At 55.8% G+C, this 17,557-nt stretch overlaps 4 protein-coding genes across 5 annotated transcripts; all 4 read right to left on the minus strand.

Moving 5' to 3' along the window:
- Window positions 1-55: 55 nt before the first annotated feature.
- Window positions 56-1,703, minus strand: LOC117647127 (cell death regulator Aven-like). Its single transcript, XM_034388666.1, has 6 exons — window positions 1,543-1,703; window positions 1,193-1,347; window positions 930-1,085; window positions 696-850; window positions 291-612; window positions 56-216 (listed from the first exon to the last, which is right to left on the minus strand). The coding sequence occupies exons 1-6, from the start codon at window positions 1,569-1,571 to the stop codon at window positions 77-79; spliced, it is 957 nt and encodes a 318-aa protein (XP_034244557.1). The 5' UTR covers window positions 1,572-1,703; the 3' UTR covers window positions 56-76.
- Window positions 1,704-2,040: 337 nt separating this feature from the next.
- On the minus strand, window positions 2,041-6,220 carry LOC117647126 (actin, muscle). Of its 2 annotated transcripts, none has more exons than XM_034388664.1 (4): window positions 6,069-6,220; window positions 4,387-4,919; window positions 4,193-4,300; window positions 2,041-2,972 (listed from the first exon to the last, which is right to left on the minus strand). In XM_034388664.1, the coding sequence occupies exons 2-4, from the start codon at window positions 4,889-4,891 to the stop codon at window positions 2,455-2,457; spliced, it is 1,131 nt and encodes a 376-aa protein (XP_034244555.1). In that variant the 5' UTR covers window positions 4,892-4,919; window positions 6,069-6,220; the 3' UTR covers window positions 2,041-2,454. The 2 variants fall into 2 exon arrangements, with proteins under 2 accessions (XP_034244555.1, XP_034244554.1); XM_034388663.1 differs by lacking the exon at window positions 2,041-2,972 and adding an exon at window positions 3,290-4,025 and having other exon boundaries at window positions 6,069-6,218.
- Window positions 6,221-8,595: 2,375 nt separating this feature from the next.
- Window positions 8,596-11,261, minus strand: LOC117647125 (actin, muscle-like). Its single transcript, XM_034388662.1, has 4 exons — window positions 11,156-11,261; window positions 9,554-10,087; window positions 9,360-9,467; window positions 8,596-9,243 (listed from the first exon to the last, which is right to left on the minus strand). The coding sequence occupies exons 2-4, from the start codon at window positions 10,056-10,058 to the stop codon at window positions 8,726-8,728; spliced, it is 1,131 nt and encodes a 376-aa protein (XP_034244553.1). The 5' UTR covers window positions 10,059-10,087; window positions 11,156-11,261; the 3' UTR covers window positions 8,596-8,725.
- Window positions 11,262-13,309: 2,048 nt separating this feature from the next.
- LOC117646803 (actin, muscle-type A2-like) lies at window positions 13,310-16,084 on the minus strand. Its single transcript, XM_034388025.1, has 4 exons — window positions 15,952-16,084; window positions 14,249-14,772; window positions 14,055-14,162; window positions 13,310-13,940 (listed from the first exon to the last, which is right to left on the minus strand). Exons 2-4 carry the CDS (start codon window positions 14,751-14,753, stop codon window positions 13,423-13,425), a joined length of 1,131 nt encoding a protein of 376 aa, XP_034243916.1. The 5' UTR covers window positions 14,754-14,772; window positions 15,952-16,084; the 3' UTR covers window positions 13,310-13,422.
- Window positions 16,085-17,557: the final 1,473 nt, after the last annotated feature.

The following is a 17,557-nucleotide window of genomic DNA, read 5'->3' on the forward strand; positions in this document are numbered from 1 at the left end:
GTTTCCTTTAATTGTCACCATATTGATGGAAAGGTGTGAAGTTAAAAGACAAAAACTCAGAAAATACAAAAAAACTTTAATCATCAAGAATAGAATCAAGCCAATCATCTAGAGAGACAGACGGCTGTGCAGCAGGGGTAGTGGTCTGAGGGGCAGAGACAGGGGACGCTTGCTTCAAAGGTGTTTTCTTCACAGTTTCGTCTAAGAGTGAGTCATCTGAAAAAATTTTCAAACATCAGAAATCATGTCCATCAATCCGTCAATTCGGCCACATTGATGGTATTACATACCTTTTTCAATCATATCAATATCACTTCCAGGTTGTTTGAAATTAACTGAACTTGAAGAGCTTACATCTAGAGCTAACAAACTATCTAAATCATCGTTTTCCAAGACATCATTACTGTCTTGAATTCCAGATCCTCTCTTCAACTCTACTGCTTGGTTGTTAGAGCCCAGTTCATCTTCAGTGGATTTGCTGTGGGAAGATGCCGCACTCTTTGAAGTGCTAGTGACACACAGGCTTTGCATTTTCAGAATCCCTTCATTTACATCTGTTAAAGAGGCAGCATTTTGTTTGGCTCTTGTGGTCATGCGTTGCAGATGACTTTCCTGCAGAACAAAAATGTGATAAAAATTTGACCTATTAAAAAAAAGCCAAAAAGAACAAAACACGAATATTATAAATTACTTACAGTAAAAATAGTGGAAGATAAGTTCTGACGTAGAAGGAATGGCATTGTTGCCAAGTTCTTTTCAACATCTTTGATGTCTAATTGAAACCATGGCATCTGTAGCTCAGATTTCTCTTTTCCCCATTCATGCTCATGTTTCATTTTAAGGTGGCCACCTGTACAACACCAAAATTACGTTTTTAAAGGATGAAACATTTTGTTTCTTGAATGAGAAAAATTTTAAAGACACTCAACCTGAAATGGGCATTGAAAGAAGTTCTTCAAAAAGTGCTCCAGTCGGTTCAGCCTCTTCTTCAAACCTGTTCACAACTGTCTCCTCATACCTGTCCCAATTACTGACCATCTTGCGCCTCGAAAATGTTTGTTGATTGGAATCCATTTCTTCCTTTTCTATATTCATTGAGAGAAGAATTGAAATTGATATGATTTGATGACACATCCTCTAACTGAAATCAGTAAACGAGCGAGCCGTGTTCTAAAAATGGGAGGATTCTTACCACTATTTTCACTATCGCTTAATGCTTTGTTATCTGGCTCTTTTGAGACAGTCTCTTGGTTAACATTTTTGGCGACACTTTTCCCACCCTGGGACCCACTTGCTGGATGCTTCTTGTGCCGATCTCTGTATTTATCTTGGCGGAACTTTTGAGCCCTGCATTGTCAGCAAACAATACCATATTAAAAATATCTTAAAGGAACATAAATATGTATTCAACATGTTAACATAAAGAATAGATAAAATAATTTAATAGAAATGATCATTGAAATATAACTGGCAGGTGAGGTTACATTAGGAGCTTTTCTATAATATTCTCTAATGTAGGGACAGAATCACGTGGAAACACACCTAGATTTTTTGGCATTGAAGTCGTCCATGGCCTGTAGAAATTTCTTTGAATGACTAACTAAATATACACGTCAATTTGATCAAATTCCGCTTGTTGGATTTACGGCATTTTGAGGAGATGTAAACAAACAGTGCGGCATCGAAAATAAAACACTGACACCAACCTCACAATATCAAATAAATTTCCGAAAAATAAGAAAGGGAAACAAATGGCAGGAGTTAACGTTGGTGACAAGTATAAAATATCTAGGAAAATAACTAAAAGTGTTTTCTCGAAAGTTGGGGGAAAAAAGCAGAGAGTCAATGAGTCACTGAAAGTAGAGTCTGAAAGGTGCCATGGTGTTCCTTGCTTTCAAAATGGCGCGAAACTTTCAACTTGCTGCTCGATGACATCAAGTTGCTACCAGTAGAAGAGGACTGATATTGCAATTAACGTTTTAGTGTATTATTTTTCTTCCAGTGAGATGTGAAGGGGTTTTCAAATAAATTCACAATCCATGACTGATTGAGTCCCTTTGTTTAATAGAAAGAAATAATCGCAAACCGATCTCAGACTGTTCCTCGATGTGGACCAAAATATATACCAAAATACAACAGAGTTTCTAAAACATTATTGAACGCACACATACAGAAGTTAAGAAAAAAGAAAAATGAATGAAATGCTATTTCCCATGTCTTTCCGGCAGTGCGGACGCCGCGGCCCGCACCACTTCCGGTTGGATAGCACACGGTGGCGTGACGCCCAGTGTTGCCCAGTGTGTGGCAGCCCCTCGAGGGGTGCCCATTCCATGCTCCCGTTGTCGCGACAAGAACAGGCAGAAGTTTCAGAAAACCAGCGCCTGTCGGGGCAGGCTCATTGTCGTCTGGAGTTTGAACTTGAAGTGCACACATTTGCAGTTCGTGTTTTGACGTTTAGAAGCACTTGCGGTGAACAATGCCGGGTCCGGACTCGTCGTATTCCTGCTTGGAGATCCACATGGTCTGGAAGGTGGACAGAGACGCCAGGATGGAGCCACCGATCCATACGGAGTACTTCCTCTCAGGGGGAGCGATGATCTTGATCTTGATGGTGGAGGGCGCCAAGCCAGTCACCTCCTTCTGCATCCTGTCGGCGATACCGGGGTACATGGTGGTACCACCGGACAGGACAGTGTTGGCGTACAGGTCCTTGCGGATGTCGACGTCGCACTTCATGATGGAGTTGTAGACGGTCTCGTGAATACCGCAGGATTCCATGCCCACGAAGGAAGGCTGGAACATGGCCTCTGGGCAGCGGAACCTCTCGTTACCGATGGTGATGACCTGGCCGTCGGGAAGCTCGTAGGACTTCTCGAGGGAGGTGGAGGCGGCGGCGGTGGCCATTTCCTGCTCGAAGTCCAGGGCGACGTAGCAGAGCTTCTCCTTGATGTCACGAACGATTTCACGCTCAGCTGCGGATGTAAGAAAAACATTTAGTGTGCATTCAAACGTCCCTCCAATTTACACGAGGCTAACAAATCGCTACTATCATCATCGCACAGGCAGACTGCCCAGTGGGTTGCCTATCCACGACTTGCAGGCTGACTCTCCGGCTACACCCACAGAATTGACAACTCAATCAACGCAGCCCCGTAACGTTTGATATCAACTCACCAATTCGTCGCGGTCTTCAAGTGGGACGTGGGATGTTGCGTGCATTTACAAAAGGGTAAGATATAACAGGACGTTGAGGCATGCGGAATGGAACCAACAAAGTCAAAACAGTGAGTTATACGAAATATTTTTTTATTAAAAGTGGAACGAGATAAAAAAGGAGCGTGCATATGACGACATATCAATAAAAAAGGGCGTCAAAGGATAGGGCAATCTCAGTACCCTAACATGAATGGAGTAGAAAAATAAGTTAGGCGACATTTAGTCAGTCTTGGAAATGCAGTGCACTTTGAGGGGCGCAGCACTGCACGGCGCCTGGTGGTGACGAAATGCTCAGAAGCACTTGCGGTGGACGATGCCGGGTCCGGACTCGTCGTACTCCTCCTTGGAGATCCACATGGACTGGAAGGTGGACAGAGAGGCCAGGATGGAACCACCGATCCATACAGAGTACTTTCTTTCGGGGGGAGCGATGATCTTGATCTTGATGGTGGAGGGAGCCAGGGCGGTGATTTCCTTCTGCATCCTGTCGGCGATACCGGGGTACATGGTGGTACCACCGGACAGGACGTTGTTGGCGTACAGGTCCTTACGGATGTCGACGTCGCACTTCATGATGGAGTTGTAGACGGTCTCGTGGATACCGCAGGATTCCATGCCCACGAAGGAAGGCTGGAACAGGGACTCGGGGGCGCGGAACCTCTCGTTACCGATGGTGATGACCTGACCGTCGGGAAGCTCGTAGGACTTTTCGAGGGAGGTGGAGGCGGCAGCGGTGGCCATTTCCTGCTCGAAGTCCAGGGCGACATAGCAGAGCTTCTCCTTGATGTCACGAACGATTTCACGCTCAGCTGCGGGGGGATTATAAAAATGAGTTCATGCAGGTATTGACAGTTTCGTAGGATGCAATGGGTCGACAAATACATGCTTATTGGGTAACGAACGGACTTGAAAGAAAAAGGGAGACGACGCTAGCATTAATGCAAATTTACAATTTTACTATTCTAAAGCAACGTACCGGTGGTGGTAAAGCTGTAACCACGCTCAGTCAGGATCTTCATCAGGTAGTCGGTAAGATCGCGACCAGCCAGATCCAGACGGAGGATGGCGTGGGGCAGGGCATAACCTGGAACATGACAAAAGAAAACTCTCGGTCAGACAGTGTTCAAAACACTTAATAAGTTCCAAAAGCTTTCTTCGTATTGAACGCACCTTCATAGATGGGGACAGTGTGGGAGACACCGTCACCAGAGTCCAGGACGATACCGGTGGTACGACCGGAGGCGTACAGGGAGAGCACGGCCTGGATGGCGACGTACATGGCGGGGCAGTTGAAGGTCTCAAACATGATCTGGGTCATCTTTTCACGGTTAGCCTTGGGGTTGAGGGGAGCCTCAGTGAGCAGGATGGGGTGCTCCTCGGGGGCAACGCGGAGTTCATTGTAGAAGGTGTGGTGCCAGATCTTCTCCATGTCATCCCAGTTGGTGATGATACCGTGCTCTATGGGGTACTTGAGGGTGAGGATACCTCTCTTGGACTGGGCCTCATCACCGACGTAGCTGTCCTTCTGTCCCATACCGACCATCACACCCTGGTGGCGGGGGCGACCGACGATGGATGGGAAGACGGCGCGGGGAGCGTCGTCTCCGGCGAAGCCGGCCTTGCACATGCCGGAGCCGTTGTCAACAACGAGGGCCGCAACATCGTCGTCACACATCTTGGCTTGTTGTGTTTTGTCTTTTCACCTGGAACAGACAGAGAACAAGCGGTCGTTAGAGTGGGCCAGCCGAGTCCTATCCGCGCGGCTCCCGCAAGGGCCAAAGGGGGAAGGGGAACCGCAGAACCAAACCGCAGAGTCTAAAAATACTTCGATCGGACGGGCGTGCCTTTAAATTTAGAGCCACGTAGGGCAATGCAGAGGGAGTGGGGGGGAGCAGCTGGATCGCGCACTACCATTTATGGCTTTGAGTGTGGGGAATGAACAAGGGGGGGGGGGGGGACAGTGCACGGAAATTGCTCCCCCATCGGCTTGCCGAAACTGGCCCCTGGTGATGCAGTGTCAAGTGGTTGCCTGCCTGAGCCTGCTGACTTTGGCAAATGATTGTCAAGTTCTTGCCTAGAATAGGGCAGACCTTACTTGCATCGTTGCATTACGTGCTTTGCCTACCAATGCCGCTCTCGGGCTCCTCCGCGGTATAGCCAAAACGCTTCACGGCGTTTAACCCTGCGATTCAGTTGACCGGAGAACTGCTTCCTTCTAAAACAATGAAATACAGAAAAGACGGAAGGGACTTCCCCCCGCGAACAAGCACGAGAGTTCAACGCACGGTGGAACTCTAACGTGGCCAATTTTAGACAATTTCTTTACCCCTCTTAGTTTCAAAATTTCGAACATAAATCACTCAGCTGCATTCCTTTAACCCTCCCGCGCCCCTTCCCCATCTCCCCTCCTCCCCTCACTGCACCTACAGCGATAAATATCCCTTAAACACAATTTCTTCGAACTTATCATACTCAACGGTTAGAAATCAACTCGGAAACAAAAACCTTTCCAGTTCGTGTCGACCGGTGTCGACAGTTACACTTTGGACACAAGAAGCACGGGGTTGGCAGCACTGCGCGGCTGGCGCGGCGGGCCGGCCGGCGCGCGCCACGCCCCCTCGGCCGACCTAACCTCACTTTCCACTCGCGTCGCCGCTGTCGCCGCTGCCGCCGCGATGGCTCACTGCACTTGGCTCACTTTTGTCACTTGGCACACGAAACTGCCCCACTCGGCGGAGCCCCACTCGCGTCGGACCGTCCGGGGTGCGTTCCCTCGGTTCCCTGCTCCACGCTGGTCGCACCGCGGTCACTTGCACAAGCTCCACACACTGGCGCACGGCCGCACGGCGTACCCTGAGAGATGCAGTTAGTTGGCAGTGGCGCCTGAGTTGCTGTTGTTGGTCCTGTCTTCGGCGTCTGTCTGCGACTGAGCGCCGGCGTGCGCCCCGCTATGTATAGCCTCCTTCGGAGGGAAGCGCAGGGGGCGGGGGCACCTTCGACCCCGGGGCCCCACCGCGCCCCACCACGCCACCACCCCCAGGGCCTCGACGGGGGGCTACAAATAATCGACACCCAAAGAAGGGAGCTGAAGCCCCCTCTGTACTGAGTGTGTACCTTCGACTGACGATCGGTTCGGACTGCGGGGCGGTGAGGGGTGGTGGGGGCGCGGTGGAGCGCGGCGGGCGGGGGAGTGGGGCATCCACTGTCAGAAGCCGGCGCGGCGTTCAAACAGTAGATTTTTGGAGCAGGATGTGCGAACTTTTCACACATTTTCTATGAGCAGTGTTGCCACAAAGTCAGCCACAGAAAACGTTGACAAATGAGTAGGAATGGTGGAAGCAAGGCGGGACGCCGCGGCCAACGCGCCAACCCCTTGCAAGGCAGCGCCCGCCCGGCAGCGCCCGGCACTGCAAGGCCTTCTTACGCGATTCTTGGCCGCCGCGGCGGCGATTTCTTGGCATAATGCCTTCAAGCTCAAGGCGGCGCCACGTCACTTCGACTTGGCCTCGGGAACGGATTTCAGTTTCTGGGCAAGGAGCACTGCACGCTAAATCGCTGAATCGGCAAGGGCCGTGCGTGCGTGGGTGTGCGCCGCATTGCCGGCCCGTGAGACTTGACTTGCGAGGCATCGCGGCCGAGTCTTGGCCCTCGAGCGGCGCGGCGGCGGCGTCACTTCCTCGGCACGACGACAGTAGGCGGCATCCCCGCCGGCTTACTCATGCGCGGAACACGTCACCGCACTCATCCCGACGGCCTGTCTCTCTCGCACTCACGGGGCGTCCCGTGTAGGTGCGAGAGAGACGGAGCGAGGGCGACTCTCTGACAGCCCCGCGGACCGCCGCCGCCGCCAGGACCCCTCGCGGGTCCGAAACCGGCAACTGTCGCGGCGGGTTGATGATGTCACCGAACCGAATCATGCCGGTGACACGGGTGAAATGCACCGCAGAAAAACGCGCGCGAAAACGGCGCGGCAGAAAAACCTGGTGGACAAAATCACCGTTCAGCAAAGGGGGGTTCATCCATTGACTAATCCTTTGTTGACTTTTGAGTGGAATGAGCAATACTAATGCCCGCCCCGCCACGCCCCGCCCCGCCCCTTCCCGCTGCAGCGGCGGCCCAGCCGTATATAGAGCCCCTTCCGTGGTGGGGAGGCGGGGTGAGCCCGTCATTGCCACCCCCACCCCGCCCCGCCCCGCCCAGTCTTGAGGGAAGGCCGAGTGTCGTTGCTCTCCCTCCCTCGGAAACTGAGGGGGGGGGGGGGGGGGCACCACTCTCATTTCGCTTTCACTGAGGCAGAGTGTGCAACGGGATGGGCCGGAAGTGGCACGCGTGCGCACGTGTGTGTGTGTGTGTGATTGTTCATGAACTTGCGGAGCGCCCTTCTGCCCTCTCCACCACCCCTACCCCGCCATCGGGGTGGGGTAGACAGACGGTGTGTTGCTGTCCATCATCTTTGTCGCCCTGTTGATGTGCTGATACGCGCGGATGCGCCTTCGGTCTGCTATTGTGCCCCCTTGCCCCAGCATACTGAGGCCGAGCGTCGCTTTCGTCGCTCTGTCTCTCTCGCACCCATACGGAACGCCCACCGAGTGTGAGAGAGACAGAGCGACGAAATCGGCTCTCCGTCTACAAGGGGAACCCTTGCCTTTTCGCCAATGGCGGCCAAAGGCCCGTCCGGGCTCGTCGCTGCCGCAACACGCCCCAGCCCTTGGAGGCCGTGGCGCTCGCCCTGCCGGCTAACGGACGGCGCCTTCCCCGCCGAGGCAGCGCAGGCTCTCGCCGTTCCCCGAAACGCCGCCGTGCACCGCGCGTATATTTTTAGGAGGGCGGTCCTTAAAAGGGGTCCGCGGACCGGGCCAGGCCGCCGCCGACGGCGAGGTGGGGGGTTGGTACCCCTGCCAGTGCCTGCCAGCCCCGCCGGCCCCGCCAAGCTCGCGGTGGACAATAACCCTGACCATGGCGTTGCGCGGCGCCCGGGCCGCTGCCAGGGCCGCGCAGTGGGCCAGAAGGCCGGCACAGGCGGCCAAAACCCTACGCGGTTTGAGTTCCAGAGTCGCCAAACAGAACGCGAACCAAACATGTCACCCCACTGTCCGCAGCCCTGTGACTTTCCTACTGTGTCCCGTTTTTCATGTGTTGTGGTGTTGTTATAGGTGGGCGACGACGGATTGCCCGCCAACTCCCGGCCTACCGCCATTCACGCTTCGAAGTGCAGTCTCGCTTCAATGACAACCACAGAGTTATAACAAAGATGTTTATTCAGAGGAACAGCCTTTTTCGTGAATGATGAATGATAGTTTTTATTACACAATGCGTCGAGAACACTTGACCTACTTTTGTGGATGACAACAGTAGGCAGAGATTCATGATGATGATACATGCCACACCGACATGGCGCCGACCTAGCGCGTAGCTAGGAGGGCCAATAGCAAAACAGCAACCCCAAGAGGTACGCCAGGTCCACGTGATGCAAACCAGTCCTTTCTGGGTAAAGATGGAAACAAACACTTTAGAAGCACTTGCGGTGGACGATGCCGGGTCCGGACTCGTCGTACTCCTCCTTGGAGATCCACATGGACTGGAAAGTGGACAGGGAGGCCAGGATGGAACCACCGATCCATACGGAGTACTTCCTTTCGGGGGGAGCGATGATCTTGATCTTGATGGTGGAGGGAGCCAGGGCGGTGATTTCCTTCTGCATCCTGTCGGCGATACCGGGGTACATGGTGGTACCACCGGACAGGACGTTGTTGGCGTACAGGTCCTTACGGATGTCGACGTCGCACTTCATGATGGAGTTGTAGACGGTCTCGTGGATACCGCAGGATTCCATGCCCACGAAGGAAGGCTGGAACAGGGACTCGGGGGCGCGGAACCTCTCGTTACCGATGGTGATGACCTGACCGTCGGGAAGCTCGTAGGACTTCTCGAGGGAGGTGGAGGCGGCAGCGGTGGCCATTTCCTGCTCGAAGTCCAGGGCGACGTAGCACAGCTTCTCCTTGATGTCACGAACGATTTCACGCTCAGCTGTACACGTCAACAAAACACGAATCGTCAGTAAAACGACAAAGGTGACGGCGGCCTGGACGACGCCAAGATAGTGGGTACTCCAAAACGACGCTAAAATGGCGTTTCGTACGTACCGGTGGTGACAAAGCTGTAACCACGCTCAGTCAGGATCTTCATCAGGTAGTCGGTAAGATCGCGACCAGCCAGATCCAGACGGAGGATGGCGTGGGGCAGGGCATAACCTGGAACATGACAAAAGGAAACTCTCGGTCAGACAATATTCAAAAAACTTAATAAGTGTCAATAGCTTTAATCGTTTTGAACGCACCTTCATAGATGGGGACAGTGTGGGAGACACCGTCACCAGAGTCCAGGACGATACCGGTGGTACGACCGGAGGCGTACAGGGAGAGCACGGCCTGGATGGCGACGTACATGGCGGGGCAGTTGAAGGTCTCAAACATGATCTGGGTCATCTTTTCACGGTTAGCCTTGGGGTTGAGGGGAGCCTCAGTGAGCAGGATGGGGTGCTCCTCGGGGGCAACGCGGAGTTCATTGTAGAAGGTGTGGTGCCAGATCTTCTCCATGTCATCCCAGTTAGTGATGATACCGTGCTCAATGGGGTACTTGAGGGTGAGGATACCTCTCTTGGACTGGGCCTCATCACCGACGTAGCTGTCCTTCTGTCCCATACCGACCATCACACCCTGGTGGCGGGGGCGACCGACGATGGATGGGAAGACGGCGCGGGGAGCGTCGTCTCCGGCGAAGCCGGCCTTGCACATGCCGGAGCCGTTGTCAACAACGAGGGCCGCAACATCGTCGTCACACATCTTGGCTGGTTTGTTTGTACTTGGGGTAGCTGCAGGGACAAAAAAAGATGTCGAAGATTAGTTACGCGCTTTTTGAGGACAAGAAATAATTAAATTGTGTGCACAGCTCAGCGTCCGTGCGGAGGAAGCGTACTTTTACGGAAGTCGCTCTAAATTGATATAAGTCATGTCACGATCTACAGCATTTTGTCCCTGAATAAACTTTTGCTGTGACGACGCAACCTTCACCCACATTTGGTTGCCTGCCGTTTTAACGCGGTTTTGCCTTATTTTTTGATGTCTTTTTTTTTTTTTAAATTTATTTATGTTTTTAGGTCCTTATCGTGCACCAGTCGTGCACAGCGCGCGCTGACCAACAAAACGTGGTCGTCTCTAGACCCGAGGGAGCCTGGTTCGACTCCTCCCTCCGCGTCCCACTTTGTCGGCTTGGCTGCGCGTTGGTTCGGGCCCACGTCGCTGGCGCCACCTTCCACCTCGTGCGTCGCGCACGCGGCTAGGCACGCCGAGCGCCGCGCCGCCACGCCGCGCCAGGCTCGGCCCGGCCCGGCTCGGCTCGCGAGCTATTTTTCTTTCCCCGAAAGTTTTCTATTTCCGACACGCGGCCGCGGCTAGTGTCGTGCACACGTGGCGGCGTGGCGGCGTGGTGGCGCGGCGCGGTGCGTCCGCAGGCCTGGTGCCGGTCACCGAGGCTCTCGCCGTCCAGGGGGATGCGGTCCAGGGGCTGCCTGCCTCGCCTTGGGACTGATTCCGAGCACCGCTGTCGCCAGTCTGTGGACCCCTATGGGGCGCCCCCTGAGTGCGAGAGAGATAGACCGACGAGAGCGGTGCTCGAATCCGTTTGCTGCCGGCGCTGGTCCCAGCTGGCGTGGGCTGCTGCTGGCAGCCCCTGGAGGACCACCTCGCCGACGGCCGATAAATCCCCAGGGCCTCGGCAAAGTCCTCGCAGGCTGCAGGCGACGTATCCGTACTCGCGTATCCAACACTCGTGCACTTTCACTGCCACTACCACTGCCACTACCACTGCCGCGGAACGGGGGGCGGACGGTCGCACTGGGGTCGGGGGCGGATGCACACTGGGACACAGACTGGGAACGCACCTTGAAAAGCTCCGGGCCGTTCGAGTCCTCGACTAGCGTGTGACTGAGGTGCTGAAGGGTCAGCTCCACTATGTATAGCTTCGGCTCTACCGCCCCCTAAGGCGCCCCCGCCGCCCCTCGCCCCGCCCCGCGCCCCGCCGCCGGGACGGGCCCCCGAGCCCCCCTCGCGGCCGCCCCTGCCGCCTCTGCCGCGCCCCACGCTCCAAAGAAGGGCAGGGCCCCCCACTTGTTGTGCCCCCTCCCCGAAGGGCGTGGGAGAGAGCGCGCCCCGCCCCTGCCTCCGCCGCGCGCCCCCCCCCCCTCACCCGAGCCCCCCGAGCGTACCGTAAAAAGGACCCGACTTCGCCTCGCTCCCTTCGGCCCGCTTTCCCTGTCTCTCCGACTGCACTGCCGGCACTGCCTGCACCCGACGACGCCCCTCTCAGGAAAAGTGCGTTTTTGGCGATGCAGACTGAGAGTCGTTTCCGTCGCTCTGTCTCTCTCGCACTCGTGGGGCGCCCCGTACAGGTGCGAGGGAGGCAGAGCGACGAAAACGACTCTCGGAATGCCGGTGCGGCGCAGCGGCGCGCCATCGCGGCCGATCCCAGGCCGTTGTCCTCCCCATTCACGAGGGCAGCGATTTGCCGCGGCGGGAAGCGGGAAGTGGCCGCCGTGGCCGAAGTGGGTCAGAGGACGCCTGCCCCGCGTCGCGGCGTCGCGGCCCAGAAAGTAAACACTCCGATTTCTCACCCCGTCTCGAACTGCCGACGAAGGCAAAGGCTCTTCCCCTGGCTGCAGACTGAGAGTCGTTTGCGTCGCTCTGTCTCTCTGTCGCACCCATACGGGACGCCGCATGGGTGCAAGAGGGACAGCACCTCGTTGCCCTGCCTCTCTCGCGGCCCTACTGGACGCCCCATGAGTGCGAGAGAGACAGAGCGACACAGTGGGGAGAGACAGGAATAGAGGGCGCGGTCGGTGGAGAGAAAGAGACAGACACAGACGGAGTGAGTGAGAGACAGACCGCCTGCCCGAAACGGCGTACGATCAGTTGTGGTCTAGCCCGTAGTGGCAATGGTAATGGGGGTAGGCAACACGCTGCGACGCTGCGTCTGACGGGACGGCCCGCCTCGCAGGGGCTCCGCGTCACGCTCCGCGTCGCGCTCCTCGTGGTCCCGCCCCGCCGCGCGCCCTCTCACGCGCGTCTGTGTGTACACTGTGTGCGCACGTCGGAGCGTTTGTGCGCCTGACTGTGTGCGTGCGTCTCTTTGTCTGAATGTGCAAAGATTGCGCTCCAGTTCATTTTCCCGGAGGGGAACGAAGTTTTTGTTTTGTTTCGGCGCTGCATTGCAGGAGGTCCTTCTTGCAGAAGCCCAATCATGTTTTGAAACGTAGTTTTTTGCAGTGTGGAGACGCGGCGCCTTTACAGGTGCTGGGGATTCTTTCGTCGGCGAGGCGATGCCTGACGCGTTCCTGGCGGGCGCCAGCAGACCGAGTCCGAAGGGTCGTCGCTCTGTCTCTCTCGCACCCATGGGGGCGCCCCGCGAGTGCGAGAGAGACAGAGCGACGAAACGACCCTTTAGGCGGCGGGCTACCCCGCCACGCCGCGCCGCGGTCCAAAGCCCCAACTATTTAGGGAGCGCGCCGTCGTAGGGCGGGGCGAAGCGGGGCGGCGCGCGGCGGGCACGGCGGCACGGCGCGGGGCGGTACTTTGACCAACACGAATAACTGCTGCCGGCCCGGCCCGGCCGGCCGACCCCAAGGCTTTTCAAGAAACAGGAGCGTATCGACGAGAAGCGGCAAAAATAACCGCAGTGAAAAACGCAGCGCCGACGCGACGCCGCCGGGAATCCCTGGGTGGGCATCGAGCCGGCTGGGTTTGAATGCAGGTCCCCCACAGCGGCAGATACGCGATCTCGATTCAATTGTTGGTTCCTCGAGAGCTGCTTTTACTTTCGTCCCATTTATGCTCGACTGAAAACCGCTGAAAGACCATACGGAGTTTAAAAGTCTGGTACTATTTTTGTGTTATTCAGAGAATGGAGGTGAGTGAAATTTAAAAAGGATTATGGGTATAACAAAAAAATAAATAAAATTTATTAACATATTACAACATTTCAGTCAGTACAAAACATAAGAATAAAATGTGTACGAAATGACAGAGCCGAAACATAATTACCGGGAAATCGGATAAAACTTTGAATAGAAATTGCTTTTCTGGTGTTGTCTTCCTCGTTGCCTTATTGATGTTACCACCCAACCCACAATATACATAATTGCATATAAAATATTTAGAAGCACTTGCGGTGGACGATGCCGGGTCCGGACTCGTCGTACTCCTGCTTGGAGATCCACATGGACTGGAAGGTGGACAGGGAGGCCAGGATGGAACCACCGATCCATACGGAGTACTTCCTTTCGGGGGGAGCGATGATCTTGATCTTGATGGTGGAGGGAGCCAGGGCGGTGATTTCCTTCTGCATCCTGTCGGCGATACCGGGGTACATGGTGGTACCACCGGACAGGACGTTGTTGGCGTACAGGTCCTTACGGATGTCGACGTCGCACTTCATGATGGAGTTGTAGACGGTCTCGTGGATACCGCAGGATTCCATGCCCACGAAGGAAGGCTGGAACAGGGACTCGGGGGCGCGGAACCTCTCGTTACCGATGGTGATGACCTGACCGTCGGGAAGCTCGTAGGACTTCTCGAGGGAGGTGGAGGCGGCGGCGGTGGCCATTTCCTGCTCGAAGTCCAGGGCGACGTAGCAGAGCTTCTCCTTGATGTCACGAACGATTTCACGCTCAGCTGTACACGAACAAAACACGAATCGTCAGTAAAACGTCAAAGGTGACTGCGTCCTGGACGACGCCAAGATAGTAGGTACTCCAAAACGACGCTTAAATGGCATTTCGTACGTACCGGTGGTGACGAAGCTGTAACCACGCTCAGTCAGGATCTTCATCAGGTAGTCGGTAAGATCGCGACCAGCCAGATCCAGACGGAGGATGGCGTGGGGCAGGGCATAACCTGGAACATGACAAAAGAAAACTCTCGGTCAGACAGTGTTCAAAACACTTAATAAGTTCCAATAGCTTTCTTCGTATTGAACGCACCTTCATAGATGGGGACAGTGTGGGAGACACCGTCACCAGAGTCCAGGACGATACCGGTGGTACGACCGGAGGCGTACAGGGACAGCACGGCCTGGATGGCGACGTACATGGCGGGGCAGTTGAAGGTCTCAAACATGATCTGGGTCATCTTTTCACGGTTAGCCTTGGGGTTGAGGGGAGCCTCAGTGAGCAGGACGGGGTGCTCCTCGGGGGCAACGCGGAGTTCATTGTAGAAGGTGTGGTGCCAGATCTTCTCCATGTCATCCCAGTTGGTGATGATACCGTGCTCAATGGGGTACTTGAGGGTGAGGATACCTCTCTTGGACTGGGCCTCATCACCGACGTAGCTGTCCTTCTGTCCCATACCGACCATCACACCCTGGTGGCGGGGGCGACCGACGATGGATGGGAAGACGGCGCGGGGAGCGTCGTCTCCGGCGAAGCCGGCCTTGCACATGCCGGAGCCGTTGTCAACAACGAGGGCCGCAACATCGTCGTCACACATCTTGGCGGTTTGTTTTTAGCTGTAACACAAAACGAAATTTTTCCGTTAGTTTTGCAGTTTTCCTCGGTTTTGAGCACTTTTGTTGCACCTTGTGACGGTTAGTTTTCGTAACGATATCCGTGGGAAATTTGTCTAATGCAAATCCTGCCTCGGCAATAATAATAATAAGTCTATTATGGCAAGTTTTTCAACCAAAAAATTAATTAAAATTAGGGCTGCGTTAAGTGGTTTGCTTTTGCAAGACTGTAAATATTTGAACGGATGTGATCCAATCCAACCGTCGGCCTGAGAACGCCATCCGCGGCGCGCGCAGCGTTCAAGTTTCCGCGTCTCCATTTCAACAAGTTCAAACTGAATTTTCCATCGAGCTGTTTTTTTTTTTTTTTTTTTGTTTGAGAAGGAGGCTTGATGTTCTCCTGGAGCTATTCCCAACTATTCCCGCAAAGTCCTCCGGCCCGCCCGACGCTGCATTCGGCAGACACGTCACGAATTTAGGGGCTGCCGCGCTGCCGCGCCCACCCGCATCTCAGCCCACGCGTCCAAGTTAAAAATAAGCCCCGCGGCGTTTCTGCGGTCTCCTCGTCGGCGGGACTGCCTACCCGGCAGGCGGCTCACTGCTGCCACACAAGTAGGCAAAAAATCGCCTCAGGTGCCACTGTCGACAGGGTTGCCAACCTCCGCCTGCCTACCGGGCAACTCCACAAGAGCAAAGCTCACTTCGTTCCTGGCAGGCAAGCTGAGGCCGTCAGCCCTTTAAACACTAGTGGATCGTGAGATTTTGTTTCTCTGCCTTCTTGAGTGGCAGCACTGGAGCCGCGCTGTCCATAGCTGTCCAGCAGTCAATAGCTGGGTAGGCGGTCCGCATGCCGCCCTGTCGGGGACGGGTGCCCTCGCTGCAGTGCTGCACCGCCGCCTGCCCGTCGCACCGTCACTGCACTGGAGCACTGTTCGATCCACTATCCACTGATTGTGGGCAACTCGACACCGCGGCACTGCACTGGCGCGGGGCGGGGTGGGGACTCCGGGCCGCGAGCCCTGGCGACGCGAAGACGGTCGCTCGCCAGGTAGAAGTCCCCGCCAAGAGGGTGGCGGCCGTCACAACACCGCGCTGTCAACCCGGTCGTCACCAAGGCGTCAACGCCGACACGTCAGGAACTCGTCACAACACTGTCACTGCGTGGCACTACACTGTACCCACCCTGGTCGGTACGGAAACACCACAAAGCACCCCAAGCGGTGGACTGGCAACGAGTGAGCTCCGGGAGGCGCGCCACCTATCTATATCTTGTGCCGAGAATACGGGTGCCGCCCCCACCGCCCCCCGCCCCGCCCCCGCCCCGCCGCCACCGCGGCGCGCCCCCGGTTTCTGCCCTGGGAACGCCCCCCAACAAGGGAAACGCTCTGGCCCCCGGCCGGGGGGCGTGGGGGCGCGGGGGCGGCGCGGCGCGGTGGGGCTCTGAGCGGCGGCGCGGGGCGGCGGGGAGGGCGGGGCGGGGCGGCGTCGGGCGGGGCGGGGCGGGGCGGGGCGGGGGTTCGCAGACGCCGAGGTCTCCTCAGCGAGGGAAGCGGCGGCGCGCCGCGCCCCGCCCCGCCCAACCCATATATGTCCGCGGACGCTCCCCCCGCGCCACGCCCGGCCACGCGCGCGCCCTCTCTCTCGCTCCCGCGCGCACCGCCGCCACAGAGATCGGCCCTCGCTGTCTAGCACGCCCTGCGGCCGGCCGGCCGGCGGGGGCGGCATTGGACAAGCGTTCAAATAATTGTCCGAGATTCGGGGTAGAGTTACAAAGCGTCAAAAAAAAAAAAAAATTGTGTGCGTGCGAACGTGTATTTGGAAGTGCTTTTCACGATCGGCTTGTCAATTTACTGATGAACTCATTTATTTTGTATGATTGAGTGAGAGAGGAATTAACAGGAGACTCCAGGTCGGGCGCCGGCCGTGCCTCGGCGCGCGGAGCCGATGCAGACCGAAACGAAAATCGCAATTTCTCGAAAACGGCTTGGCCAAAAAATTTCAAACTTGGTACAGAGACTAGGAATAGACCAGGCCCGCCCCCGGTCCGGTCAAATCCGGTCCGACATTGCCTGTTTGCCTACTGGCGTGATCGGCTCGAAAAACGGAGACCGCCGTATCTCGGCTCCTGGGTACGATATCGAAAATCGGGCTTCTCGGCGTTGTAGTCCAACTCGTTCCCAGCCGCCTCTCCAAATTTGAAGTCAAAATCCTGAACGGTGTGGCCGTAATTTGGGAAACGCCGAGACGAAAAACGCGACTTTTCGGCGACTGGCGTGGCGAAGGCAGGCTGGAGGCAGGCAAACAGGCCTGATCAAGGGACCGGCCCCCGAAGTGCCCCCACCACACCTCCCCCGCCCCGCCCGCCCTGCACTGCACTGCCAGACTGCCATTGTAATGCGCCCGGCCGTCTGAGGCTCGCGCCTGCCTGGCTGCCGGGGTGCATCCACGCTACCTGCTCTAGCAGTGTCTCCGTCGCACTTGCAGTGACAGACGGCACAGACAAAGAAAGTAGCTGTCGACGTCTGGGATGGCTATGCGGACGCCACCTTTGGCTCCGGCGAAGAGGCGCGGTGCGGTCCCAGCCGATTCCGAGCCAGCCGGCGGCAAGGCAGAAAAGTTCATCAGAAACTGGCTTAAAATGACACGTTTTTCAACATTGGTACCAATATGCGTTTCGAAGCGCGCTGATCAATTCTATACCCATGAAAATTGTTAAATGATTTATTGTCAAAATTGTCCTAGCAATTTCTCGTTTACACGCAACTTCCTAGTTTTTCGAGCTGATTCC

The sequence above is a fragment of the Thrips palmi genome, unplaced genomic scaffold, assembly GCF_012932325.1.
Source record: "Thrips palmi isolate BJ-2018 unplaced genomic scaffold, TpBJ-2018v1 HiC_scaffold_2, whole genome shotgun sequence".
Taxonomy (NCBI): domain Eukaryota; kingdom Metazoa; phylum Arthropoda; class Insecta; order Thysanoptera; family Thripidae; genus Thrips; species Thrips palmi.

Coding starts and splice junctions, on each gene's coding strand:
- LOC117647127 (XM_034388666.1), bottom strand. CDS start 1,571: ATGGACGACTTCAATGCCAAAAAATCTAG. Junction 1,086..1,192: donor AAGCGATAGTGAAAATAGTG/GTAAGAATCCTC, acceptor CAATGAATATAG/AAAAGGAAGAAATGGATTCC. Junction 613..695: donor TATCTTCCACTATTTTTACT/GTAAGTAATTTA, acceptor TTTGTTCTGCAG/GAAAGTCATCTGCAACGCAT.
- LOC117647126 (XM_034388664.1), bottom strand. CDS start 4,891: ATGTGTGACGACGATGTTGCGGCCCTCGTTGTTGACAACGGCTCCGGC. Junction 4,301..4,386: donor CACTGTCCCCATCTATGAAG/GTGCGTTCAATA, acceptor GTCATGTTCCAG/GTTATGCCCTGCCCCACGCC. Junction 2,973..4,192: donor TTACAGCTTTACCACCACCG/GTACGTTGCTTT, acceptor TTACATCCGCAG/CTGAGCGTGAAATCGTTCGT.
- LOC117647125 (XM_034388662.1), bottom strand. CDS start 10,058: ATGTGTGACGACGATGTTGCGGCCCTCGTTGTTGACAACGGCTCCGGC. Junction 9,468..9,553: donor CACTGTCCCCATCTATGAAG/GTGCGTTCAAAA, acceptor GTCATGTTCCAG/GTTATGCCCTGCCCCACGCC. Junction 9,244..9,359: donor TTACAGCTTTGTCACCACCG/GTACGTACGAAA, acceptor TGACGTGTACAG/CTGAGCGTGAAATCGTTCGT.
- LOC117646803 (XM_034388025.1), bottom strand. CDS start 14,753: ATGTGTGACGACGATGTTGCGGCCCTCGTTGTTGACAACGGCTCCGGC. Junction 14,163..14,248: donor CACTGTCCCCATCTATGAAG/GTGCGTTCAATA, acceptor GTCATGTTCCAG/GTTATGCCCTGCCCCACGCC. Junction 13,941..14,054: donor TTACAGCTTCGTCACCACCG/GTACGTACGAAA, acceptor GTTCGTGTACAG/CTGAGCGTGAAATCGTTCGT.